At 39.6% G+C, this 27,501-nt stretch overlaps 6 protein-coding genes across 10 annotated transcripts; 5 read left to right on the plus strand and 1 right to left on the minus strand.

Annotated features, from left to right (window-relative positions):
* The first annotated feature begins 2,195 nt into the window (after positions 1-2,195).
* Positions 2,196-4,628, plus strand: LOC113698306 (pentatricopeptide repeat-containing protein At5g39980, chloroplastic-like). The gene has a single exon (XM_027218084.2). The coding sequence runs from the start codon at positions 2,377-2,379 to the stop codon at positions 4,393-4,395; it is 2,019 nt and encodes a 672-aa protein (XP_027073885.1). The 5' UTR covers positions 2,196-2,376; the 3' UTR covers positions 4,396-4,628.
* A 1,972-nt stretch (positions 4,629-6,600) lies between these two features.
* LOC113698843 (uncharacterized) lies at positions 6,601-7,083 on the plus strand. Its single transcript, XM_027218790.1, has one exon. The coding sequence runs from the start codon at positions 6,601-6,603 to the stop codon at positions 7,081-7,083; it is 483 nt and encodes a 160-aa protein (XP_027074591.1).
* Positions 7,084-8,023: 940 nt separating this feature from the next.
* Positions 8,024-14,041, plus strand: LOC113699247 (uncharacterized). Its single transcript, XM_027219459.2, has 5 exons — positions 8,024-8,637; positions 9,012-9,644; positions 12,055-12,600; positions 12,703-12,991; positions 13,645-14,041. The coding sequence occupies exons 2-5, from the start codon at positions 9,018-9,020 to the stop codon at positions 13,656-13,658; spliced, it is 1,476 nt and encodes a 491-aa protein (XP_027075260.2). The 5' UTR covers positions 8,024-8,637; positions 9,012-9,017; the 3' UTR covers positions 13,659-14,041.
* A 120-nt stretch (positions 14,042-14,161) lies between these two features.
* On the plus strand, positions 14,162-16,113 carry LOC113699249 (putative pentatricopeptide repeat-containing protein At3g28640). The gene has a single exon (XM_027219462.2). It carries the CDS (start codon positions 14,362-14,364, stop codon positions 15,937-15,939), a length of 1,578 nt encoding a protein of 525 aa, XP_027075263.1. The 5' UTR covers positions 14,162-14,361; the 3' UTR covers positions 15,940-16,113.
* A 493-nt stretch (positions 16,114-16,606) lies between these two features.
* LOC113699248 (probable E3 ubiquitin-protein ligase ARI7) lies at positions 16,607-19,174 on the minus strand. The gene has a single exon (XM_027219461.2). It carries the CDS (start codon positions 18,652-18,654, stop codon positions 16,927-16,929), a length of 1,728 nt encoding a protein of 575 aa, XP_027075262.1. The 5' UTR covers positions 18,655-19,174; the 3' UTR covers positions 16,607-16,926.
* A 2,332-nt stretch (positions 19,175-21,506) lies between these two features.
* On the plus strand, positions 21,507-27,009 carry LOC113699954 (uncharacterized). Of its 5 annotated transcripts, none has more exons than XM_072056974.1 (17): positions 21,515-22,344; positions 22,454-22,579; positions 22,683-22,742; positions 23,101-23,214; positions 23,303-23,390; positions 23,741-23,886; positions 23,975-24,076; positions 24,438-24,509; positions 24,586-24,685; positions 24,767-24,849; positions 25,168-25,245; positions 25,349-25,447; positions 25,542-25,592; positions 25,781-25,837; positions 25,950-25,991; positions 26,121-26,251; positions 26,356-27,009. In XM_072056974.1, the coding sequence occupies exons 1-16, from the start codon at positions 22,204-22,206 to the stop codon at positions 26,211-26,213; spliced, it is 1,452 nt and encodes a 483-aa protein (XP_071913075.1). In that variant the 5' UTR covers positions 21,515-22,203; the 3' UTR covers positions 26,214-26,251; positions 26,356-27,009. The 5 variants fall into 5 exon arrangements, 4 of the variants coding, with proteins under 4 accessions (XP_071913075.1, XP_027076114.1, XP_027076115.1 ...); XM_072056973.1 differs by having other exon boundaries at positions 21,529-21,545; positions 21,705-22,344; positions 26,121-27,009; XM_027220313.2 differs by having other exon boundaries at positions 26,121-27,009.
* Positions 27,010-27,501: the final 492 nt, after the last annotated feature.

The raw sequence follows: 27,501 nt of genomic DNA on the forward strand, positions 1-27,501 counted from the left end.
TTTTTTTCTTCAAATCAAACGCAAGAATTCATGATCAAATGGGTGGAGAGGTGATGGAGATGCTTAGTAGTACATTGATGGCGGTTGAGCGTAATTATGAAGATTGAATGGACATTGATTTGACGGTGGAGGAGCTGTTAAATTAAATGTTACTAATAGTTGGGAGTCAGAGAAGGATGGATGTGGCTCGCATTCATCATGTTCACCATGGCAGTTGATTTATGGGCCGCCTACCAAAGTTGGAGGTGAATTGCGTGATTGACGACCGATGCGAGTTTAGTAGATACTTAAATGAAATAAATAATAACTAGGCAATACAATTACACCGCCTTCCTTTCTTTGAAGAGAAGAAAAAAAAAAAAGTGTGTGTTTTGCCGTGGAGTATGGGTTACGGAAGAAATAAATCAGAATAGGACCTCTGGACGAGTCGAGAGATGCACTACTAGTATGTCACCAACAAAATTTACTTCACAAATTTCAATCACCTTTTTACCTTCTCAACCGTCTTTTTATCTCACATATATCACATCACAAAGGGTGCTACAGTAATTATCTCAAATAATTGGACCTATTATTTTCACTTTCATGGCTATTATTTGGCATCGTCAACAAAAAAATTAAGTTATATGCAATTAAGTAGCAATAATTCCAAACTTGAATATCAAAGAAAAATCTTTCCTCTCACCTTGAGTAAGATGCTCATAATCAACATATTGTAGACAAGAATTAGAGAGCAATTTTCCTCTATTTGACACACACTCACACTCTTAGTAACACAATCGCTCGAGGTCAAGCTACTCTTCAAAAAATGTCTTTCTATTTCTCAAGTTTAATCTAAACCACTGGACCATTGGCTCAGTGGCCACCAAGAAGGGAGGCTGTTAGTCAGGGTTCAAACCTCACCAGCAACGAAAAAAATCTAAAGATTGTGCCATAACACTCCTTTGATCTAGTTGGCTTTGTATACCCACTAGTCCCCCAGAATTAGCTACCTTTTCCTAGGGGCCCTTTTTCTCGTGCCAAGCTAGAATTTTTTTTTAGTTTTAAATTGTGTTATATTTCTATTAATTTGATTTACTAATAGGCTAATTGATTAAGTCCACATACATGCCAAATACCTTATACATTGTAAGGGTAATTCAGCTATTTCACAGTGGGAGATATCAGAAAATTTTTTTTTTTTTAAACTTCATTCTATACCGTAATTAGTGTGTTGGATGATCACCTATCAAGTGGACCCGGGACACCAAACCCAAAGGTTTCTCCCTACCAACAAAATCAATAAATACCTCTTCCTTCTGTATTTAGACAAACCATTTCTATTTTAAGATCCAACCAAAAAATGTAAAAGATGATCATATTAATAGATTTTCAAGTTTCCAATTCACATATAGAGCAATAAATAATGCAGCGTTTAATATAATTGTACAGCTAATTGAGGTAAAATTGTGCTATTTGAAGTGTGAGGGGGTGAACAACCCTACGTGAGATCCTATCCATCCTACACTATTTAAAGGAGATTTAGATCCTACAAACACCCAATTCAGATCGTTCACCCATAGTAACCACCAGCCCACCATCAAGCCATTTAAGGCTGCAAACCCTTGCCTCCCACCAACTGTCACGTTAAAAATATGAATTTGTTTCAAAAAATTCAGGTAGGTACGTAGTGCACTCGTTTGGTCCGGTGATAGTTCAGTTCCCTCCAAATTACTTTTAAATCTTCTTAGGTCCACCCCCTCCTCTAATGTAGGATAGATTAGAATATATTACAGTTGTCGTTTTCGAATAAAAAAAAAAAAGATCGTTCACCCATATTAAACTTGTTAGCACCACTATTTTCACCGCAGTTACTTATTCTCATTCTTGATCCAGTACAAATGCAAGTTGAATTTGCTCTTGTAGACAGAAAAATAAAGCAAAACTTATAAATCTGTTCTTGGCAGTTGGGGATAGGAAGCAAGTGAAAAGAGGTGGGAGGCTAAAAAGAAAAAACTTCAAAAAGAGTAAAAGTGAGAACTAATTTAAACCTCAAGAGATACCGGGTTCTCACGGGATTTGGGTTAGTGTTCTATGCCAAAAAAGTCGTTGTGCTTTGGTAAAAAAAAAAGAACTAATTTAAATGGTCTGGGTCACTTTTTAAGGTAACCTGTCAAGGTTCGACTTCCACTACTTTTATTGAGGTACATGTCTTCCCTTCTTTCGCTCTCCGGGTCATGTGATGAGATGGGGAAAAAGTGAAAAGAAAGAAAGGAATAAGAGAGTTCTACAGGCAAGAAAAATAAAAAATAAAAAAAAATCCCAAAGGGATAAAACGTGAGTACCAATTGAAATCATCTCCCGCCTCAAATTTGTCCTCTGCAAAGTGCGAATTCCATGCATGTGCATCAGTCCATCCCACCACCACCATCATCTTTTCCTTTCAACCAATCGATCGTCACCGTCCATGTACCATTGCTGCCCGAGACTCGTAGAACTACCTTCAAACTCCACGCCATTTCCTTTGCTTCATCAAGGAAAGATATCTGGCGGAGACAGCCATCATTGCCCAATGAAACGACGCCGTCCTCGTCCGACTTCCCCCGCCAAACTTACCACCGAAAGCAAAACGACAGCTCCTACTTGGACCGCAGTATCAACATGGACGAGCTCTTATCATCCATTGGCCAGACTAAAAATGAGCATGAATTGTACGCTTTAATGTCACCCTACAGAGACCGAAGCCTGTCCATAAGGTTCATGGTGACGCTCCTCTCGCGTGAGTCGGACTGGCAACGCTCCCTTGCTTTGCTCGACTGGATCAACGAGGAGGCCCTCTACACTCCCTCCGTCTTTGCCTACAACGTCGTGCTCCGTAACGTACTGCGGGCTAAGCAGTGGCAGCTAGCATACGGGCTGTTCGACGAAATGCGTCAGAGAGCTCTCTCACCCGATAGGTACACGTACTCCACTCTCATTACCCATTTTGGAAAGGAGGGTCTTTTTGATGATGCTTTATCCTGGCTTCAGAAGATGGAAAATGATCGGGTGTCCGGTGATCTGGTTCTGTATAGTAATTTGATTGAGTTATCGCGTAAATTATGTGACTACTCCAAGGCCATTTCTATTTTTTCAAAATTGAAGAGTTCAGGAATTACGCCTGATCTTGTTGCATATAATTCCATGATCAATGTGTTTGGAAAAGCTAAGCTTTTCCGCGAAGCAAGGTTGTTGATTACCGAGATGAAGTCAGTTGGTGTTGTTCCTGACACGGTAAGTTATTCTACGCTTTTGAGTATGTATGTTGACAACCAGAAGTTTGTGGAGGCAATCTCCGTATTTTCTGAGATGAATGAGGTTAAGTGCCCACTTGATCTTACAACTTGCAACATCATGATTGATGTGTATGGGCAGCTTGATATGGCCAAGGAGGCAGACAGGCTGTTTTGGAGCATGAGGAAGCTGGGGATTGAACAGAATGTTGTTAGTTACAATACACTTTTGAAGGTCTATGGGGAGGCTGAGCTTTTTGGGGAAGCAATACATTTGTTTAGGCTGATGCAGAGGAAGGACATTGAACAGAATGTTGTCACATACAACACCATGATTAAGATTTATGGGAAGACACTGGAGCATGAGAAAGCAAATAATCTTATTCAAGAGATGCAGAGGAGAGGGATCCAGCCTAATGCCATTAGTTATTCGACCATTATATCAATATGGGGCAAGGTAGGGAAATTGGATCGAGCGGCAATGCTATTTCAGAAGCTGCGAAGCTCTGGGATTGAGATTGATCAGGTTCTTTACCAGACAATGATTGTTGCATATGAACGAGCTGGCTTGGTTGGTCATGCCAAACGCTTGCTACATGAGCTGAAATGCCCTGATAATATTCCTAGGGAAACAGCAATCACTATTCTTGCTCGAGCTGGACGAATAGAGGAGGCCACATGGGCTTTCCGGCAGGCATTTGATGCTGGAGAAATTAAAGACATAGCAGTTTTTGACTGCATGATAAATCTATTCTCCAGAAACAGAAGACACGCAAATGTAATTGAGGTGTTTGAGAGGATGAGAATAGCTGGATATTTTCCTGATTCTAATATGATCTCTTTGGTCCTGAATGCTTATGGCAAGTTGCAGGAGTTTGAGAAGGCTGATTCTCTATACAGGGAAATGCAGGAAGAGCAATGTGTTTTTTCTGATGAAGTTCACTTTCAGATGCTAAGTCTTTATGGTGGAAAAAAAGATTTTGAAATGGTTGAATCCCTGTTTCAGAAACTGGACTCTAATCTGAACATTAACAAGAAAGAGTTGCATCTGGTTGTGTCCAGCATATACGAAAGAGCTGGCAGATTAAATGATGCGTCACGAATCATGAGGCTGTTAAGTGAGAGGGGAATTCTTAGGTCGTGATCCTTGCATCCAGTTGTACTTGTCAATCCTTAAAGGGAGAGTTACTTAACCTGTTGTAAGCTACTACATCTTAATCCATTTACCTGTACATATCATCTGTCAGATCCTTCTTTGGTTACTTCCTTGCATCACAAACCATAATATATACATAAAGTTTTAGGTAAACATGCCACCTCATAAATATTTTCCTAGGTATTAATGTGTTCTAGTGAAAGAATGGTTTTGTGCAGCCATTGGAAGTCTTCATTTTTTGCCATGCATTTGGTCTATTTAGTTATGCAGTGGGATGGATTTTGCTTTGCATTTGGTCTTTGGTGGAGGGAAGGAACTCTTTGCTTCCCTATGCAATTTTTTACTCCTGATGGGAACTTCTGATGCAATAGTTTGCAGTAGCAGACATTAGTGCAATTATTAAGAAATAATGGAAGGACATTTTATAGCATTACAAATATTCACAGCTCTTTTTCATTGATAAAACATTTGAAATTCAATTGTTTTTTCCATTTCCATCAGTATCATACATAGGCAATAGAAACACACAATATTTTTACAAATGTAAGCTTCAAAGAATTCTAGGAATGGTAGAAGAAGAGAAGTCTGAACTTTGAATCAAATAGTCTACTTCCCATTCTAGTTGGTAAGGCTGAAGCATGCGGCAGCATTCCTTGGATTGCTCTCTGCCACCTGCTCTACCGGTTATGAGAAATCCCTAAATGATGATTCCGATCTGGACAGCAATTGAAGTTTTGGGAAATGAGTATTTAGCAGGAGAAATTGCAAGTGGTTAGGAAGTATTACTTATGTCATATAGTATTGTATGTGTAATTTTTATGTACCCGGAGTAACAGGCGTCCTTAGTTTCCACATATGATCGTCTGTCGTCCACCATTGCCTCGAAGGGCATGTCTTCATAATCCTGAAAAAACATTCACCTCTGGTTGAATCCCAAAAGCGTGTGATCTGAATTGGCAACAACTTGAGGTAGATTTCCCACTGAATTGTTACTTGTCATCATATCACAAGAAGGGTCTCTGGGGATATAAATAGGTTCCAAACCCAGTAAAGATTTTGTCAATTGATCAGTAGAGTCGAGATGACGAACAGCATCATCGCCATCAGAATGATGTTGAGAAAACAGCAGAGCATCAGTAATACAGTTGTGGATGCTCAAGTCTAACCGTGGCTGCGCAGAACACTCGGAGGAATAGGACAATTGTCTATTATTGGAAAATTTTTGGCCATGGACAGCCAGCTGTGAATACACATAGTGAAGCTAGTCGTAATTGTGGACGAAGTTGGCAGATGATCCCAGCACAGCCATGAACAGGGTATCTTCCACGCATGCCTGACTCGTATTTGATGGCCTCTTCCTTTTTGTTTCAAGAGTGTTTAATTGCTCTAGCATCTTGACAATTTTGGACACCCCAAAAAGCCGATGTGCATTTTGGAAAGCGTTGTGTTGATTGGCAGGACAATATGCAGTCCGATGTGCACTTTCTCCTTTGGTATTTGCATGCAGCACAGGCTGGGCTTGTGCCACCTTTTACAGTCATGTTACTGCTATCTACAGTTGAGTATATGTAAACCGGAGCAGTAGATAGGGCGAGAATGTAAATGGAGAATTATGAAAAGAGAGGGTAAAGTCTGTGGCAATGGACTGGAAGGAGGTCGGGTGATTAGGCAATGCAAATATTCATTTGGACCATTATCAATTTTGGGAGACAATATCAGTCTATTGAGTGGGTGTTCTTCAACGCTTCTTAAACTAGAAAACATCAGATAAACAGCAGTCAGAACTAGAGATGTCACAGGTTTGTAGGACCAGAGTCCCTTAAAATTTGCTTACAAGGGGAAAAAAAAAAAACTCCTTCTGTTGTGATTTACATGTGGAGGCTTGCAAAAAATTAAGCGGCTTCCACCGGATGAGATGACAACCCCTGCTTTTCGCAACTCTCTCCTCCTCATCATGTTTCATGTATTTGCAAATATATGCGCATCGTAGCAGGCTTTTCTTGCAATCGTCCACCATTGCAATATCATCAATCCCCGCCCGCATAGAAATTGATACATTCTTCTTGACTGATGATATTCGTCTAGCCGATAGGGATATGCCAGAATTTTGGTTTTCACGCATCTTTAAACGATAACCAGAATTTTGTGTTGCAGAAGATCCTTTTTAATCGAATCGCAGGCATAGGCTTAGCAATGGAGCTTTTAGCAGGGGCGAAAATCATCCGTCTTCGAACGCATAAAGGGAAGTATCTAATAGCTGGCGACGATGAAGAATCCGTGCGCCAAGACCGCGACGGTTCGATGAAACAGGCACGTTGGAGGGTTGAGTTTGTTGATGGCAATGATGGTGTTCGCCTCAAAAGCTGCTACGGGAAGTACCTGACTGCCACAAATGAGCCCATTGTTCCCAGGACGAAGGGGCACAAGGTTCTTCAGACTCTCCCGACGCGATTGACTTCCGCAATTGAATGGCAGGTCGAAAGACAGGGATCTGAGTTGAGATTCAAAACACATTATGGACAATTCTTGCGTCCCTATGGAGGTTTGCCGCCTTATAGAAACAGGGTTGGACATGACGTACCCTGTAGAACACATACGGAAGACAAAATTCTATGGGAATTGGACATTTTGGAGAGCGTAGACTCCGTCAAATCACAGGAGAATGCAATCCACTAGCACCATTTTATTAACCGATTCTGTGCACCCCATGTCCCAAAATTCAAAATTGGCGATGCTTCACATCTTTGAACGACGTCTCTTTCATTGATCCAAGATTTTCTGCAACCTCAAAACGCCATGCAAATCCAACTGCAATTGAGGAGAGCTACGAAGTTGGGAATGGAGATCATTCTCACCGGCTCGATCTTTTCTGTTCATTTTGTTGATGTAATAACCCAAAAAAATGCACTCCGTCTCCACGTTACGAAACGATTACTATTCACTTCCATCAAGTCGATCTGATCTTCCAGTACCATTTTCTCCGTCCCATATATTTAGTCATGCTTAAAAATATGTGATGTTTATACATAGTACATTCCACCAAAAATTTTTTTCCTTTGTTTCACTTTTGTCCATAATCATGTACTGATCAAAGTAAGAATTAGAAACCAATTCCATCATATTTGTCTAATTGTTTTTATGCATCATTAATGAAGGGCATAAGAAAAATATTAGAGTATAAAATAGTTAAAAGTATCAAACATGATAAATATTTTGGAATAGCAAAAAAATGAAAGCATAAATACTTTCAATCAGATTTCAATTCAACGACCAACCCTCGTCAACTCGCCAGCCTAGCCGTGCCACGGAAGTATATGGAAAGTGATGCCACCTAGAAATAATATGAATTGTTTGTGCCAACTTGCTAATTCAAAGTCAATAGTAACATTCAACTTCAATATTTTGTAAGCAACTACTGATTGGCTTCACAGAAACTTCTAAGTCTACCCCGTTCATGTGGTTGACTTGTCGCGCCAACCCTTTTAAATTTAACAAGGCCAAATTGCCAAATTGAAAAAAAGAAAATCTAACGAGCAAGTTACAAATCTCATTTTTCAGAATCTGATACCCATAATGGAGTTTTTCAACAATGCCAAAGCTGTTAGACTTAAGAGTCACTTGGACAAGTACCTGTTGGCCGATGATGACGAACAAACTGTCCGGCAGAGCCGCAATGGCTCCTCGAAAAAGGCTCGCTGGGCGGTCGAATTGGTGGAAGGAAATCCTCACCTCATTCGACTACAGAGCTGCTTTGGGGGATACCTGACAGCTTCTGACGAGCCTTTACTTCTTGGGGTGACAGGTAAAAAGGTGATACAAGGAATTCCGGAGTCGAAGAAAGATCCTTGTATCGAGTGGGAGCCCATAAAAGAAGGGTATAAAGTAAAGCTAAGAACAAAATCAGGGAAGTTCTTGAGGGCAAATGGTGCAGCACCTCCTTTCAGGAACACCATAACTCATGATATCCCCCATAGAACTGCAACACAAGACTGGGTTTTGTGGGAAGTGGATGTGGTGGAGATCTCTATTGTGGAGTTTGAGCATTTACAGAGTTGCGAATCATCGCCTTTATCCAGTTTTGCTTGGTCACCGGATGAATTTTCCGATTCATTCACTCCGTCAGTGCCCTCCAGTGCTGCAGTCTCTCCAAATTATCAAGCGGCAATCTCCTCCGACACCCATTGGCCATCAGTTGCATCAAATACTTCTGGATTCGCAAGTTGCAGACAGGTACTCCCACACTCCTTTCCAGTACGAAAACATTACCTTCCGTTTCAGGCGACTTTAAAAAAAATTAACTATAGTTAAAATTGATTGTAGACTGAAGAATGCACCTTGTTAATTGTTACAGTTTACATACTACGAGTTTGTGTATCTATTATCGGTAAATGAGTGTGCAGATCTGTATGTTGGATTGCGCTGTACATCAATTATGTTACTTAAGGGCCTTGTTCCCAATTAAACAAATAAATTCCATCTGGGCACTTTGAGATAGCAATTTTTAGCTGACAAAACATTGCCAAAATTCATTGGAATCTCTTCGCTCTCATTTTCGTGACTTGTAAATGCGAACTCGACTGTAAACCATACTTTTTGTGAAGTAGGGCGGAATGGGGTTCTTTGACAAGGCTAAAGCGGTCAGACTTCAGAGCCATCTTGGAAAGTACTTGGTGGCGGATGATGATGAAGAAACAGTCAGGCAAAGCCGAAATGGCTCTTCAAGCAAGGCGCGTTGGACGGTCGAATATGTGGAAGGAAAAAGCAATGTAATTCGTCTAAAGAGCTGCCACGGTCTGTACCTTACGGCCACAGAAGAGGCATTCCTCCTTGGTGCGACTGGGAGAAAGGTACGTCAAACTCTTCCGGCTAAGAAAATGAACTCCTCTATTGAGTGGGAGCCTATAAAGGAAGGATTATACGTGAAACTGAGAACTAGTGAAGGGAAATTCTTGAGGGGGAATGGAGGTCCCCCGCCCTGGAGAAACTCTGTTACTCACGACATTCCTCATAGAACAGCTACTCAAGATTGGGTTTTGTGGGGCGTGGATATTGTGGACATTACTTTGTCGGATACAGCGTCGCTCTCGAGTAGTTTATCAGCTTCATCAACCTTTTCTTCACTCCAAGATGGTTATTCGCCTTCGCCTGACAGGGATTCACCAGTGGCCTACTTATCCAGGATGAATGGAAGCGCCTTCATCAAGCAAGCAGAGAATGGAAATGCGTCTGTAAAACCGGTATGCTCTCCTCATTTGCTTTCATTTCCTTAGCAATTCAACAGTCCCAGGCATTTTTGTTTCCTTTAGTTAGTTGATATGATCCACATCTCAAACCTGTACCAGGCAATCAGAATAAAATTGTTTTGGTGAGCACAAAATAGCGAAGCATTGTGAGAAAAGTATAATTCCCCAAGCCCTTTAAAACATGCACTAGCAAATTAAGGCATTTTCAATTGGATCCTCCAGAAAGATAATATTGCATGAAATGGGCACTCAAAATAAAATATTAGACGTGTGTTCCTCTGTTATTTCTAGAATTTAAAGAATGTTGATCTGACCCTTTCCTCTTTTTTTTTTTTTTTTTTTTCCCCTTGTAAATAAGAGCTATGAGAGTATATTTACAAGTAAGTAATCATTAACTGGGAAAGATACCAATTAAACCCCAATCTGATCCTTTAAGCCATTGTTGCTGGTAAGATTGAGCAGATTCATTCAGCCTTAAAGGTGCTGAATTGAGTCAATTGGCATATTTGTATACTGTTAAGTTTTAATTTTTATCTTAAGAGCTGGATGAGCAGATTTACATATTCGAAGAGTTTAGTAACCCTCCACAAGGCTCCCTTGTGGAGGTTGAAGTCCCACATCGAGGTTGGGGAGTTTGGGTGGTTAGTATATTAGTCTCCTGTGAGACCTTCAAAAGTTGCCGGCTTTTGAGGGTTCTCACGGGGTTAAGGTTAGTAAAACGTCGTCAAAAGTCTGCTGACTTCGACAAAACAAGACATATCAGCCTCAACACGGGGGGGGGGGGGGGTAAGGGGTCTCTTTAGGTCTGGCAGGCTCTCTTGTGGAGGTTGAAGTCCCACATCGGGGTTGGGGGGGTTTGGGTGGTTAGTATATTAGTCTCCTGTCAGACTTTCAAAAGTTGCTGGCTTTTGAGGGTTCTCACGGGGTTAAGGTTAGTAAAACGTCGTCAAAAGTCTGCTGACTTCGACAAAAAAAAAAAAGTAACCCTCCACAAGCCCAAAACATTAATTTTGAGTACTTTGCTCCCTTCTGTTTGACAAAATTTATATTCGACCGTTACAAATTACTAACTTTTCAAAATTGCCCCCATTTCTACTAGTTATAACCTTTATACAAAATTACTCTTGTCCTAATAATTCCCTTCTTCTCATGAATAAAGACCTTACTTTGTCTTCTTTAAAGAAAATACCGCACTCCTATCTGTAGGTTGCTATGTCATAATTCTTCTTCTTTTTTTTTTTGGGACAAAATTAGTGGCTAAATACTAGAAAAAAAAGTCCCAAATTTTGGTACTTTTTAGTATTACTTATTGAAAATTCTTTTGCATAAATATTATTAGATTTTTTTTCACATGCTCCTAAAGCATATAATTTTTTCAAATCAAATGAGATTGGTAGCACATTGCAAAAAATGATTTTTTGGGCCTCTAAACAAATAAGATATGAACTTTTTATACCCAAAAAATGATCAAAAGTAAAAGGCGAAATAATTTATTTAGCAAAATTTGAGGAATGTCTTAAAAGATTTTTCGTAAATGTAAAATAAGCCAAATTTTTTCTTAGAATAACTGCAACTCATACATGAAACAGTTATGAATATATTGAAATATTGACCCATATGAGGTTGGTGTAATGATCAATCTAGAGACAACAAAAATTTTTAAATCTTTTTATAGGTGATTACTTTTAAATGTGTATATTCGTGTTGGCCTCGTGAATTTTTTTGTATATTTATCTAAAATTTCACTCGCCAAAAAATTTGTTTGTCAAAAATAGGCCAATATTTATTCCAACTTCGATTTCTTCAAACCATTCAAAGATTTATCTTGTAACCAAGTATATATAGTCAATCTGCATCTAGTTATACGAGTAGAGTAAAAATGATTGTAGTCACTTGGGTCACGATTTTTTGGGAAGGGAGAGGGGAATGGTGGTGTTTTGGTTTCTTCCGGGGGTGGTTTTTACGGGAGACTAAAAAGAAGAAATGCTCGGTTGGTTTGCCTAAATACGAAAAACCGGATGTATGTAGTAATATTTTGCTCAAATACACGACTAGCATTCTTTTTTGTATGGCCATTCGAGTGGGAGTCTTGGGCCATCCCATCCACCCACTGAGTCTGAAACTCAGTTCTGGAAAAAGTATCAAGCCAACTGATAACGACCTCCGACAGTATAATCTTAACCATTGATCCACGTTTCAAGCCCGAAAAGGTGATCAACGCCAAATCCATCTGCTGATTTGTCTATTTGGAATAGATCCTACGTACAGATCTTTGTCCAGACTCTGGATCACGACAATCTATAGTTTCCTTGGTCCAGGTGCCGCTCCAGATCGGGAGATCATCTCGTAGTTTGTTTCTGTAACGCTAATTGTAGTCATGTCCTTTCATTTTTATTGATTGCAGAGTCCCGGAATGGAATTCTTCAGGAAAGCTAAATCTGTTAGGCTGAGGAGCCATCACCAGAAGTATTTGATAGCGGAACGCGATGAGGAAACTGTGATCCAAGATCGTTCTGGCACATCCAAGCACGCAAAATGGACAGTCGAGCTTGTTGAGGGAGTTGACAATCTCGTACGTTTGAAAAGCTGTTGTGGCAAGTACCTAACAGCAATAGATGATCAATTCCTTCTTGGCATGACGGGCCAAAAAGTTGTTCAAAGTTTGCCCAGAAAGTTGGACTCGAAGGTTGAATGGGAGCCTATTAGGGAAGGATTTCAAGTAAGGCTCAAAACACGATATGGGAATTATTTACGTGCGAATGGGGGATTACCACCCTGGCGAAATTCAGTCACTCATGACATCCCACATATACATCAAGATTGGATTTTGTGGGAAGTTGATACTATTGAGATACGGCCTCCGTCACCCAAGAAAGTCGAACGATCTGAATCATTGGACGAAGACTTGAGCTCTTCTTCCTTTCAGCTTAGAACCCCATCTCAACATGAGGTTCGATCGTTTACCTCTCCTTGTTTACTTCTGATCTCTTTATTATTTACATGTCATGTGATTAGTAAATCGTAACGGAGGATTCTTTGTACGCATGCGCAGTCATGCGATTCGTTTGGTGGTTCACCAGTGAAGTATGAAGGCCGAGTAATACATTATCATGTGGCTGATGATGATGGGAATGTCGATGATGGGATAGAAGGCCACTCCTTCAATTTTAAAGGGCAAAACGTGGAGGAATTGACTCAGAAGTTGGAGGAAGAAACAGAGCTTACAAACATTACAGTGTGCTCAAAAAACAAAATAAACGGGAAACTTTATCCTCTCCGGCTGGGTCTTCCTCCCAACAATGCAACTATGCACGTTGTTGTAGTTCCTTCGACCTCCAGAGGTTTGCCTCTACTCCACTCCCTCTTGCTGGTTTGGGTTAATGTTTAACCTTCTGTGCCAGATTCATTGCAAATTCTGCAGAGTTATCAAACTTGAATAGTTAAATTGGTGGTTTAGAAAGTTGAATACTCGTAACAAAGTCATCAAACTGAGCATTTAGAGAGAGAGAGAGAGATGCCTTGTTTCATTGGAGAAATGTTATTCCTGCAGTTGCAGCATACAGCTGGAAGATGCATCTCATCCCCAGAAAATTTTACCAACTCCTAATGTACTCCTAACCAGATAGCAACTCGTGGGAGGTTTTATCTCTGTTGGCTTCTGCCTCTAGCTGGTCGTAGCATCATCTAGTTAAAAGGAAGTAGTTTCCTGTGGCAAAGATTAAACCTTTAAGCTTAGGAAGATGTCAGGAAAATTTTGGCTCTTTTGTCCTTCAATTTCGTTGGATAAAACAAGAATTGAAAAAAAGAAAAAAGAGCCAGGAAAAAGATGGCATATGAGTAGACTGGAGCTGAAGATAAAATCTGGTCATCATCTTTGAGAATTGAGAATTTGTTGTTAGTATCATTCTGCAAGATCACCAGTATTTGTGCTGTATGCTTTTGCACTTACAGGTGGGTTTTTTTTTTTTTGGCTTGTTTCTGTTTCGCATGTTAGTTGAGCTCTCTTGACTGTGGCAAAGACATTTTCTGGCGATTCCTACCTCGATTTAAGGACGATGATGGGAAGCATCTTGAAAGCATGATCTAAGAGAAAGACGGAGGAACATTCATTTAAAGCTGAAGTTGTAGCAGGAGCCCGGTGACACCTTATCTTTGGGACTGCTAGCTGGAGTTTTCAGGAACTAAAAAGATTTTTTGAACACCCAGATTTGCTTTTGATGGATAACGATTTTAACTACTAGCTTCTGGTTGGAAGGACATGTTTAAGCATCTCGTAGGAGGAATGAGAGTTGATTTATGTAAATTATGAACTAGCAGTACGCACTTATTCTCCATCAAATTGGTTGAGAAAGAAAAAAGAATGCAAAAACATCGCAATTTCTGGACCACAACCGCAGTTTGATTGATGTTCTACTTTTCAATCCAGTGGAAATTTTTCCTTTTTTTTTTTTCCTGGTTTTTGTTCTTCCTTCCCTCTTTGAGGAAGGAATCTAAATTATCTTAATATGGAACCAGCCATTTAATTACTAGTAATTGGCTGGGAGTCGATCATGAACGACGCTTCGAAACATGATGACGGTTTTGGCCACCTAAGAAACCCAACTCATCCCGGCTCATCAGAGAGTTTCTGAAAAGAGAGAAAAAAGAAGAATCAGCCTTCCAAATCCGGCCTTGTTAATGATACTCCACAACTTTCTGTATTCGAAATCGGATGAACCATCTGATAAACGCACATCGCCACTGCAGAACAATTTATACCACCAGTACCCAGCGCAGCATTCGAGCCTGGAAATGGTGCATGTATATCATTGGACGATGTACCAGCATGCAGGAACTCAAAGCCATTCACAGCATCTTCATCACCCACGGCCTCCACCGCAACAATTATGCCGTCAGCAAGCTCCTCGACTTTTGTGCGCTCGCCGACTGCGGTGACCTCTCCTACGCCTCCCTCCTCTTCACCCAGCTCCCTAGCCCCAGCTGCTATCTTTACAACACTCTAATTAAGGCCTATTCTACTTCTCCTCAACCCCACTTGGCCCTTCGGTGCTTCAATCTCATGTTACGCAGTCTTCTACCTCCCGATGGCTACACGTTCCCCTTCGTTCTAATCGCTTGTTCTAACGGTTGTTTTACTTCCGAGGGAGAGCAATTGCACTGTTGGGTAACGAAAAATGGCCTGGCATCCGCAAATCCGCATGTGCAAACGGCGTTGATCCGCTTTTATGCGGCGTCTAAATCGTTGGTTGCTGCTCGCCAGCTGTTTGGTGAAATTACTGACTCAGATGTTGTTCAGTGCAACGTGCTCATTAGTGGTTATGTTAAATGTGGAATGGCTTCGGAGGCCTTGGATGTATTTCGCGGAATGCTGTTGCGCGGAGTCGAGCCTGATGAGTTTTGTCTGACCACTGGGCTCACTGCTTGTGCAAAATTAGGGGCTTTAGAACAGGGCAAATGGATTCATGAGTATATTAGGAGGAGGAATTTGATGGGATCTGATACTTTCATTGGAACTCAACTCGTTGACATGTACGCCAAGTGTGGGTGCATTGACATGGCTGTGGAAGTTTTCGAGAGCATCCCTAAAAGAAATAAGTTTTCCTGGGCATCAATGATTGGAGGATTTGCGGCACATGGATATGCTAGGAAAGCAATTGATTGTTTGGAGAGGATGCAGGCGGAAGATGGGATTAAGCCTGACGGGATCGTCATTCTTGGGGTTTTAGCTGCTTGTACACATGCAGGGCTTCCTAGGGAAGGTCAATTTTTGCTGAATAACATGGAAACTCTATATGGCGTTCCACCTGAGCATGAACATTATAGTTGCATCGTGGACTTGTTATGCAGGGCAGGTCAGTTATGCGAGGCACTTGAGCTTATCAGAAGCATGCCCATGAAAGCACTGGCTTCTGTATGGGGTGCCTTTCTAAGTGGCTGTCGGATGAACAACAATGTCATTCTTGCAGAGCTTGCTGTTAAGGAGCTATTACAGTTGGAAGGTGGAAATGAAGCAGAAGAAAGTAGTGCTTATGTTCAGTTATCAAATATATATCTGGCTGCACAGAAATGTGAGGATGCACGAAGGTTCAGGAGGATGATTGGTGACCGTGGGCTGAAGAAAGCGCCAGGATGCAGTGCAATAGAGATTGATGGAGAAGTTAATGAATTTGTTTCTGGAGATGTTTCACATCACTGTCTGGCCAACATATGTGCGATACTAGATTTAGTATCTACTGATTTATCGATTGGTCGGTCGTGGCAAATGGAAGATCTAGCTTATATGCAATGACAAATTGATGCATACAGCCTCTGGTTTTCAGTCAAAAAACTTGTTCAAGCTGCAATTGGAAGCTAATAGATGTCTACACGGACTTCATAGACAGATTAATTCAGCATTTAGTTAAGCTGTTTTTGTCATGACTCACCAATCAGATTTTGAATATCTTGATTTTTGGATCCCAAACATGCCATAAAGGTAAGATTCTCTCTTACAGCAGGACAATCCAGGCTACACACGCTTTTACATTGCACTTGAAACTGAAGCTCAAATAATAATATAGTTGATTGACCAAATAATCTTCATTTGTTGTTACGTCAAACTTCTTCCCTATGGAGCGAATCATTGAAAACGAAAAAAAAGAATGAAGAGGATTCAGGATGACAGTATGACAAGTAAATACCAGAGTAATGGTATTTCTTTTTCACCACCAAGGAATGATTGAATCCGGCCCCCCACCCCCACACCCACACACACAAAAACACCACCCACAAAAACAAAAAACAAAAAAATGAAGAAGATTCTGGATGACAGTATGACAAGTAAATACCAGAGTAATGGTATTTTTTTTCATCAAGAAGGGCTTTACCTGGGTATCATGAACTTCACTTTTCAATTCCTGGGCAAAAGTTCATTGTTCTGTAACTGTCTAATACACAAGCGAACGATAAGAGCAACATAAGCAAATTAGCAATACATATATAAATAGAGAGACTGATATGATTTAAGTTCTACCAAAGACAAAAGTACCTTAAAAAAACCATCTACTGAAACAGAAACCTAGGAGAGTTCTCCTCCACACGGACACGAGCCAATACTAAATGTGACAGTTTCTTTCTTTTTTAACTACTTTTATTCCTTACATCTCCAAACTTTGTCTATCATCAGGAACCCACTACCCTAAAGATTAACAAGGCCAGTGAAGTGGCCACTTCAATGAGAGTAGAGTTGCATACATGGTTATTGGACCAACATCTGGAAGAAAGCATTCACGCACTCTCAACTGCCTGAATTTCGCACCTTCTGCTTCCCCGACCTGTCATGTTTTGTCCCTTCCTTGCGCTTCCCATTCCCTTTCTGTTTACTGCTCCCAGCTGCACCTTTTGAGCTTGTCTTGCTACAAGTTCCTACTGAATCCACATCAGCGAGGCCATTCTCTAATGCTCTAACCAAGTTCTCAAAGTAATTCCTTGTCACAGCCGTCAAACCTGTTAACTTTGTACGAAAATCATTGAAATCATCAGAAGGTTTTTCTGCTTTGAGGTAAGTCTCCAATTCCTTCTCTGCACACTGATGAAGCCTTTCCAAGCCAACCTCTGCCTCACCTTGCAAGTACTCGAAAAACCGCCTTTTGGTGTCCTCATTCTCGGGTAGGTAGTATCCATAAGCATATGTCCACTTTAGTACTCTCCTACATTCCACTATCTGAAGCCAAGCATCAGTAATGAACTTCAACTGCGTCTCAGGTTGGCACTGTATTTCACTTAGCCTCACAAGATGGTTAGTTTGCATTTGGTGCAAATCTATTAAAGCTTTTAGCCTTGACTTTTGGTTGGCAGCCCACCGCTCGTAATAATGTGTATATCTCTCCAAAGATTTCCTGGCCATTTCCCTCCTCCTTTCAGTCTCATCAACTGCTCCTTCTTTCTTGGTCACGCTGAAACCGTTACAAGCATAGCCACCTGTTCCCCTACCATGTTCTCTCCATGAACCGAGACACAGCCAGCAGAACTCAAACCCACAAGGCGACCTGCAAGTCATATGCATACAGCCATGGTTCTTCTCAATTGGTCTCTTGCATTTTGGACAAGGCTTGGTGTAAGCCAAAATCCAGTTAGTGTTCTCGGACTCTGCATTGTTTTTCAAGATCCACTTGGCCACAGTCTCACAATCCACGGGGCGATGGGCATCCTCAGTACAATTCCAACAAAATCCGTACGAGCAATTGCAAGTAACATCATAGTTGCCACTCCCAACCACAAATTCAACCGCACACTCACACTCTGGACCAGGACACCACTTAATTTTCCTATTATCCTCTATGTAAGATCGAACAAGGAACCTGCGGTACTTCTCCTTAAATTCACGGGTAACCAAATCATCAATCATGTTTTGACCTACAGCTGCATTGCAAGAAGGGTCAGGACACCTTAAAGTCACGCAACCAGGGCCATCGTTAATGGCGTTATTTATATACCCTTGCCAACATGCACGACAGAAAGGATGGCCACATGCAGCAGCTCTGATCTCACAGAACGAATAGCTATCAAAACAAATCCCACAGGTTACCTCCTCATCGGCTGAAAATTGAACGATCGGCTTCTCCAACAAGCCAACAGCCTTGCGGACCCCTTCTTCGTCTGAGAACCACTCTTCGTGCACAGTGCTCACACTCCAATTATAACGGCGTAGCAGTAGGCTTGCTACTTCTCTGGATACAGAGAGAACAGTGGATACTTTAGTGATGTCATCCTCTTGACGACATCGTATGTCTTCCTCCTTCAAGATGGTATAATTCTTCTGGCTTTGCTGACTGTGTAGGAGATCATCGGAGTCGTTACTGATGAAGTCGTAATCCGGTGCCGAATCAGAGTTGAACCCGCAGTCTTCGTCACTGTCCATGGACGACATGGGGGTGTCGCTGTTGCCGCCACCGTAAAAGTCATCATCATCATCCCCTGAATCCACATCGATCACGTCGTGCCAATCGCCTTCCAGATACCCCATAATTCACCGAATTTTGGACCTATAAATTATTAATAATTCACCTAGCAATTGAAGAGCAAAACATCAACTTCAAAAACCGCAAAATTAAAGGACAACGAAAGATGAATAGATAAAGGAAAACCCCTAGTAAAACCCTAGCATTGGGGTCTGAAGATCGGAGCTGGGTGTGCTTGCGGACGATGATGGGTAATTAGGTCAGGGTACAAGGAGATCATCGTCACTTAAGCAGAAATACACATGGGAAACGTCGTAATCAAGTTGAAAGGAGGTGTTTTTGTTTTCTTTTTTTGGGGAGGGGGGCGGGGGACGGGAGGTCTCTGTGTCGCTGTGTGTGTGTGTGCGTGGATACTATGTTGGAAGGTGCAACCGTGACGGAGTGGGCATCTGTGAGGGTGGCACTAGCTGTTACTACTTTTTTCCGCGAAATTATACCAAAAGCTTGGTACAAATTCTTCTTGGTTTTCATTCGCTTTTCTTTGTTTGGACCCGGACAAAGCAGGTTTCCAGATTTCTAATTTGATACTTAAAACACCTTTTGTCCAAAAAAACAATTTATATAAATGCCGCACTAACTATTTTCAATTAACAACCATAGGGGGGTTGTGCTCTTTTTAATTAATATTTTCAGGAATTGAGAACTTGGGAGTTCATTGCAATTTTGGAATGAAAAGGGATTTTAAAACAATTTGCTTAAGTTGCTTTTTAGGGGAAAAAAGTGCTTTAGTAGCATGGCACAAGTGCTGCCACCCGTCAAAAAAGTGTTCATCTCAAAAACTCTCTCTTAAAGTTTGGTTAAAGTTGCAATTAACCTCTTTTTATTCATTTCTTTTCACTTTACTCCCTATTTCAATCCAATTAATCAAGTTAACTATCAAAATATTTGAGTTGGCAAAAATGCCTTTCTACATTATTCATAAGGAAAGGTCATCACGATATTCTTAGATGTTCAAATCATACGGTTTGATTTTTCTCATCGAATAATTATTTATTTGATAAAATAAATTGAAAAATCAATATTACTATTTTTTTTTCACAGAATCACCATGCATGTAATTACGTCAAGTTAGTAGATCCTAAATTTAGAGAAAAATATTAGTCAGAAGTATGTGCTATATTGAATCAAGGGTCGTGGGAAAAAAAAAAGAAGTAAATTTTACACCATATCACATATTTCTTTTGCCTGATTGCCATATAGCACATATTTCTATTCCTTTATTACAAAGTTTAGGGTTTACCCACTTTAAATAATTACAAGCATGACAATTATATGCAGAAAAAGAATACTAATATTTCCATTTATTTTATCCAAAACTTAAAAACAACAAATATTCTATGGTAAAAAGCATATATTGTCATTTGAACATCTAAAGAATCTTGCCAGAGTTTTCTCTTATAAACTATGCACAAGAGTGTTTTTGTTCAACTCAAATATTTTAATAGTTAATGAGTTAGATAAAATAAAAGGTAATAAAAGTGAGAAGAAATAAATATTGGGGGGTAAACTATAATTTTGACCAAACATTTAGGAGAGTTTTTATAATTAACTCTTATTATTATTATTTTTTTTTCTGTTTAAGAGTAAAGTAGTATAGTACAAATTTGTCATCTTTCTTAAAACTTGAATTGTGGGGCTTACCTGTAAAAAAAAAAAAAAAAGCTTCTTTATATTACCCTTTTCAAATGTTACCGTGTAGTATGGTTTCCAAGAAAAGTTTGTATGAAATTAAGATAATTAGTGTAGTACAGTGTTATATTGAGTGAACAAATTCACTTGCATAGCTTTAACAAAACCAATATACACCAACGTTCAAATGTATAAATTGGCAAGCAACGGATAAGCAAAGCAGAGCTTCAATTGCGTTTCTTCCTTGATATCTCCTTTAGTCCATACCAATAGTGTTTTGAAAAACTGGATTAGATTGGTCGGTTCGATCAATTGAACCGCGAATCGAATGTCTTCAATTTGGTACAATGAATAATTTAAAGAATCAATTGAATCGGTCAAGGTTGGTTAAAAATCGGTTGAACTGGTGTAGCTGATAAAAATCGAGAGGTTCAATTGATTTGTTATTAAATTTTTATTTTTTAAAAATAAATGTTTTAGTTTTACTCAAAATTTTTATTACTAAAATAAATAAAAAATATTAAACATTTAAACCAAATTTGAACCGATCAAACCGTGAATCATAAGGTATTTTGGCTTACTTTTCGGTCCAAATTTAAAAACATTGCATACCAATCGCAACTAGGATAATAGGGTGCCTATTTGCCTTATATTGTTGGTTTAATTGGAGCCGCAATCAAACTAAACAAAAGCATCTTTAATAAAGCTGTAGCAAAATTTTTCAATGAAGCAATAGGATTACTAGTTGCGGTCCCCTTTGTTTTAAGTCAAATATTTTTTTGTCTGCAACGACAATTATCTAACCTATCTTATTCTGTGGAGAAGTTTAATAAAGCTTGTATAATTTTTTTTTTTTGAGTAAAATATTTTTTTTATTTGTAACGACAACTATCTAACATATTCCTATTATTGGGAGGAATCTAAGGAGATTTGAATGAGGATTGATAGGTGAAACACCATACCAGAAGAATAAGAGGTATTTGTTGAGGAAATCTAAGAAGGTTTGTATGAGGGGTTGAGGGGTGAAACACCAAATCAGATAAGAAAATGATACTTTACAACTATATAACTTATTCATATTCTATGGATGAGTTTAAAAAGGCTACTTGTTGAGGAAATCTAAAAAGGTTTGTATAAGAGTTGAAGGGTGAAACATTAGATCAAGATGTACTTTACAATTATCTAACCTATTTCTATGTTATGAAGGAGTTTAAAAAGGCTTGTACGAGGGTTGAGGGGCCAAACACCAGACCAAACAAGAACAAATGTACTTTGTAACTTTCTAATCTAACAAATTTACTTTGTAACTATCTAACCTATTGTTATTTTGTGGATAACAAGATATACTTTGTAACTATCTAACCTATTGTTATTTTATGGATGAGTCTAAATTTGCAAATGTTTAACCTACTACTACCTTATGCAGGGGTCTAAAAAGGGTACTTATTTGGGGAGTTTAAGGAGGTTTGTTTAAGGGTTGAAGGGAGAAACGTAGATCAGATTAGAATAACTGTATGGAGGAGTCTAAAAAGATTTGTACGAGGGCTGAGGGGTGAGACACCGTATAAGAACTGTGCTTTTTGTGTGGTGTATTAGACAGCATTTGAACATTCGACTTAATACATAGGAGAGTTTTGAAGGGGTTCTTCCTTGCCATTGGACGAAGGCAAATGGTTTTTTGGAGTCAAATACTAGTTGCCGTGAATCACAGAAGGTAGAAGAAATTCCGACCCTGTGAGGACAAGCTTGTCAATCCAGAAGTTTTCTTCTGGTGGTAAAAACTGGTAACAAGTATCAGGGGATTATATAACTATATTTTGGCTCCCTGTCTCTTCGTTCCCCACCTTGAGTTTGTGAGCGACGGGGTAGTCGCCGGGAAGCACCCAAAGACCATCTCGAGGTTTGAAGAGCAAGGACCAAGAAACATGAGCCTAACCTTCCCGCGGGTTCTTCATGCTCCTGGTCTCCTTTACCGTAGTTTGACTTGCACCAATCACACAGGTTATCTACTTTTCTTGCCCCGGACGAGAAGATTTTGTGCAATTACCATCTCATCAGTTTCCAAGGTTTGTGCTGCTTCCACACATTCATACTCAGTTTCAGCAATTTAACCAATATTAGATGTGGTTTTCTTCATCGTTCTCCCTTAAAAATGTGATCTTCTTGTCTTTGCAGTCAAGTGAAGAGCTAATGGTGGTGGTGGGAGGTGGAGCTGCTGGAATATATGGTGCAATCAGGGCGAAAACTCTGGCCCCCAATCTTAAAGTAGTTGTTGTCGAAAAGGGAAAAGCTTTATCCAAGGTTTACTCTTTGTTTGTTTCTTTGCCATTTGGAAATTTTTTTGTTGGTTTGGATGTATTAGTGCATTACCCAGTTTTAAGTGATGACTCCAATGCCTTGGCAGGTTAAGATTTCTGGAGGTGGTCGCTGCAATGTGACTAACGGTCATTGCGTTGACAATATGGTAGGTTTTTTCATTTATAACGCTAATTGAGTGATGCATACTGGTCTAGCTGGGAGTAAATTGTTCCGTGCTACGGGTTTATTGGAGGAAATATTTTTTTTGACGTAAGGATGTTAGCCTAGGCCCTTTTAACTTCTGAATTGGAAAAATTGTGATGAATTCACCAAACCCAAAACTTTGGAGTGGACATCATGTAATGACCCCTTTCATGTGATCTTCAAGAGTATGAACGCGATAGGAATTTAGATTCTCTGGTAATTTTTTTTGTTATGTGCTTCTGAATGAGCTAAGAGCTATTTAACTGAAGTTTGTGGTCTTTAGATTAATGTTACTGATATATGGTGCATGGACCCAGTAGATTTTGGCAGAACACTACCCCAGGGGACACAAGGAACTGCGAGGGTCTTTTTTCAAGATGCACAGCCCAATGGACACCATGACTTGGTTTTCTGATCATGGGGTAGAGCTTAAGGTAATACCACAAGCTGCTAAGCTGCTTTTCTTTTACCTTTTGCATATATCCTTCGTATTCACTATTAAGTTTGACCATTATGCCTCAGACTGAAGATGATGGAAGGGTTTTTCCTGTCAGTAACAGTTCATCTTCTGTAATTGATTGCCTCTTGTCTGAAGCCAAGAGCAGAGGAGGTAGGTTGACTCAACAGTGAAGTTCATTTTTGACAATATTTGGCATTATAAAAATTTATATATCTTATTGATAAGCTTGGGAAGAAAATTATTGGTTTTTCATATCTTCTGTTTAGCTATTTCTGATGACTTTTTGTTTGATTTGGACGAACTTACCTTGTACTTGATAGCTGAATGTATATACACTTTACCATGTAAAACATGTGAGGACAGTTTGTAAAGGAATTGATGTGGTTATCTTAGAACTCAGAATTGTTGTCTTAGTTAAACTTAAGAGTCTTATTGGAGAGTGCCATGTTCACCTTACATTTTACGAGCACATCAAGCTGATATGTGAGTTTCTCTAACAGTTATACTGCTGACTGGAAAGGTTGTGACAAGCGCTTCCAGTATTGCCAGAGGGAAATTCACTGTCAGGGTAGAGAAACGGACAGCTGATATTGTAGAGTATGTGGAAGCTGAGTATCTTCTAATTGCAAGTGGAAGCAGCCGGCAGGTCAAATCTTTTGGCTGATTCAGTTGTGTTACATCACATGGAATCCCAAGTTTTTTTTTGTTGACGAGTACCTGTGATGATGGTCCAGGGTTATAGTCTTGCTGCTCAGCTTGGTCACACTATTGTGGAACCTGTACCAAGCCTATTCACTTTCAAGATTGATGATTTCCAGCTAGCAGAGTTGTCTGGGGTGATTATCTGCTCATGCTTTTATACTTCAATTCTTTTCTCCCTCTAATTAGTGACTTTTGGCATATTGCGAGTCAGTAGATAAAAACTTTGTTGTTCATGCTCAGTGATTGTTACCTGAAGCAAATTAAGTATGACTCATAGAGGATAGACTTTTGAAGTATTGTGAATAAGCAATTGGAGAAAGAAAGGGTATTACACCGAGTGTTGCATGACAATGGTATCAGAGGAATAGTAATTTGTTACTGTCATAATCTGTCTTGAACTGATGTAAGCTCATAGCAGATTTATCTGCTTTCCAATAATGTTATTTTTAAATCTCTATAAATAAAGCATCTATTTTCTGTACTTTCCATGCTTAGGTTACATTCACCAAGGCAAAAGCTAAATTGAAACTAGATACCATGCAGAAGAATGTACCACCGCTTACACAGGCAAGCTCTTGCGGTTATTTTTATTTGTAGATAATGAATCTGCAAGCTAGCATATCAGTAATACTGGCATTTCTAGGTTGGACCAATGTTGGTAACGCATTGGGGGCTTAGCGGTCCAGTGATTCTTCGCCTATCTGCATGGGGAGCCCGTGATCTTTCCATTTCAAATTATAAAGGTATTAAAATACTTAATTTTCTGTTACCGGTTTCAGATCTTAATATTTTCATCTGTTTAGTGAAGTATCATACCCGTTCAGGCATCCTTGAAGTAGATTTTGCTCCTGATCTTCATGCTGAAGATGTAAAATCTGTTCTCAATCAACACAAGAATCGATTCCCAGTAATAATCTTTCTGACCCTACAACTGTTGCACAGACCCACACTACTCTTTCTTTTACTTTCTTTTCATTATAATGATTAATAATCTCAGCCTGTGTCTTTTGCTAAGACAATGTTGTATCCATTTCTGACTGCTATCACGTTTGATGTTTAGTCCAAAAGAATATGAAATCTACATTGTGACTAATCTGCTATTTCTTATGTGCTTCATCGGTTAAGATAAAAGTAAATATCTTAGGCATTATTTTTGCAACTTTTGGCAAGTTACTGCATGGCTGGTATGTTAGTTTTGTCCTCTTTTCCTTTTGTTTCTTTTCAGAAGCAAAAGTTGCTCAGTTCGTGGCCTTCTGAATTTGGCCTGGCAAAAAGATTCTGGAAATATATAATAGACCGTAAGGTTGAGTTGTGATGCTGTTGAAAGATCAATTTTTGGCTTCTGAGCTGCGAGTGAATATTATCTGATTGTCACAGAGTTCTGTTCTTGTATGTGAATTACGCAGGGTCTATCTGGAGATATCCTCTGGTCTTCAATCTCTCGCGGCTCATTAACATCAGTTGCTTTTCTCTTAAAACACTGTACCTTTAATGTCATAGGCAAGGTACCTTTCGGCCACTTACCCCTAAAAGATATATTTTTTCATCAAATAATTTGTCAATGTGGAAGTTAAAAAGAATTATTTACTTATTGTGAAGGGTCAATTTAAGGACGAGTTTGTCACGGCTGGAGGAGTTCCGTTGTCTGAGGTGCTCTCTCTATGTTGCATCTCCTTTCTTTTTGTTTTTATTTGTGTGATGGGGATCCTCTGGGCCTTTGGTCATATGCTCTGTCTAAAAGTCGCTGAGCATGTCTGGTCATTCGCAGAGTTCACATCCATTCCTTGCTGGGAAGATAGTTTCCTAGGTCTATTTCATGCGTTGATGTCTTCTTGCAGATTTACCTGAATACAATGGAAAGCAGGATTCAGTCCAATCTGTTCTTTGCTGGGGAGGTATCTTCCTAGGTCTACTTGATGGGTGTAGATTTGTTTGTCTTTTGCTCTCTTGGAACATTACCTGAAAACTATGCTATTACATCTGAATTGATGTTGAAACTTTCTGTAGGTACTGAATGTTGATGGCGTTACTGGTGGTTTCAATTTCCAGGTAATTGAAAAATATATTGAGAGCCATTCATTGATTGTTTAACTGATGTAGGGTAGACTGATGTGATGACAGCATTGTAGATTTTCAAATGGTAGGATATATTGACAGGAATTTCATCAAAATTTTCAGAATGCCTGGTCTGGTGGATACATTGCGGGGACAAGTGTCGGTACCCTTGCAAATGGCAGTAACCCTAGATACAGAGAGGAGGATGTTGCGTAGAGAAACACAGAATGTGGCATGCTCAAACATGGCAAAAGGTGATTCGAATGTTCTATATCTATGATTCTGCTAATAAATGGTACAGTCCTATTTCCGGATTTTGGTATCAAGAGAGGTTATGTGGCGATTTGTGTTTGCGAAGGGGGTTAGACAGAATTAAGTTGTCATCTTCGGTAAGGGAAAGCTTCATCCAGGAGAACACGACTAAACAATGTCAGCTCTTCATCAGATGATGTTGATGCTATTGGACGATTTTCTGGTGAGATATTTCCTCCCCGCAATCGGTGGAGCAAAGCATCCAAAACCTCTTTCTAGAGTAGTGCAGAAAAAGTTCTTGCACGCTACAGGCCACTCCATTCGGCCAACTGTTTGAAGTCTGCAGTCTGCACATCAAAGCTTGAACTTCTTGTCCGATTGATGTGATGTCGCTTGGTGCATGCTTCCATTATCGAGCACTTTTTGCGTGCCAAGGAAATGAAGCTTTTCTGAATACTCAGTTTTCAAATCATGAAAACAATCTGGACAAATTTCACAATGCAGTTTGGGCCCGTCCAAATTAGTCGTCCTCATTGCCTGAGTCAAATTTTCGGAGGTTCTTTGTAGTTTGATTAGTCAAGGAGTTGGTTCCTTTTCAAAAAAAGATGCAGCTTTTAGTAGATCAATAGATCATTGATGACATTATATGAATTGGTCCTTTTCTTTCAATGTGCTTAAAGAAAAGGAGTCCCATATTGTTTTCTAAAACAATATGGCTATGGAAAATTTCAAGAAGAAGAAGAAAGAAGTTACTACTGTATTTTCATACGCAGACAACAATAAATTCAAGGGCTTGTAAAAGTAAAACTTCAACAAGAAAGGGTTGATGAATTGCACTCCTGATTTGTGGCGCTTGGCCGGTCGACCCGGTTACTGGTTCATCCAACCTCACCCACATGTTTTTCACATCGCAGCATTGACCATACCCATGTTTTGACTTTGGATTTTCACAAATGCAGTGATGTTCTGTTGCTAGCGACCAAAGGAGACTGAAAAAAGTATTCGTTCAAAGTTTAATTGGAAAGTAAAATGAGTTTCAACTTTTATCTCGAATATGCTGTCGCCTGGCATTTCCTTTGATCATTTCAACGGGAACTAATCATGGAATTTAGAATCGTTCAACATCAAGTCTCCTTGACGGAACAAAAGTGGGAATCTGGTGAAATGACGACAGAGCATGAACAGTACTAAATTTCAAAAGTGGAAATGAATGAAAAATTTGGTATGCCCTTTTACGGCTATAAACAAAAAA

This window comes from Coffea arabica, chromosome 7c, assembly GCF_036785885.1.
Source record: "Coffea arabica cultivar ET-39 chromosome 7c, Coffea Arabica ET-39 HiFi, whole genome shotgun sequence".
In the NCBI taxonomy this organism is placed as follows: domain Eukaryota; kingdom Viridiplantae; phylum Streptophyta; class Magnoliopsida; order Gentianales; family Rubiaceae; genus Coffea; species Coffea arabica.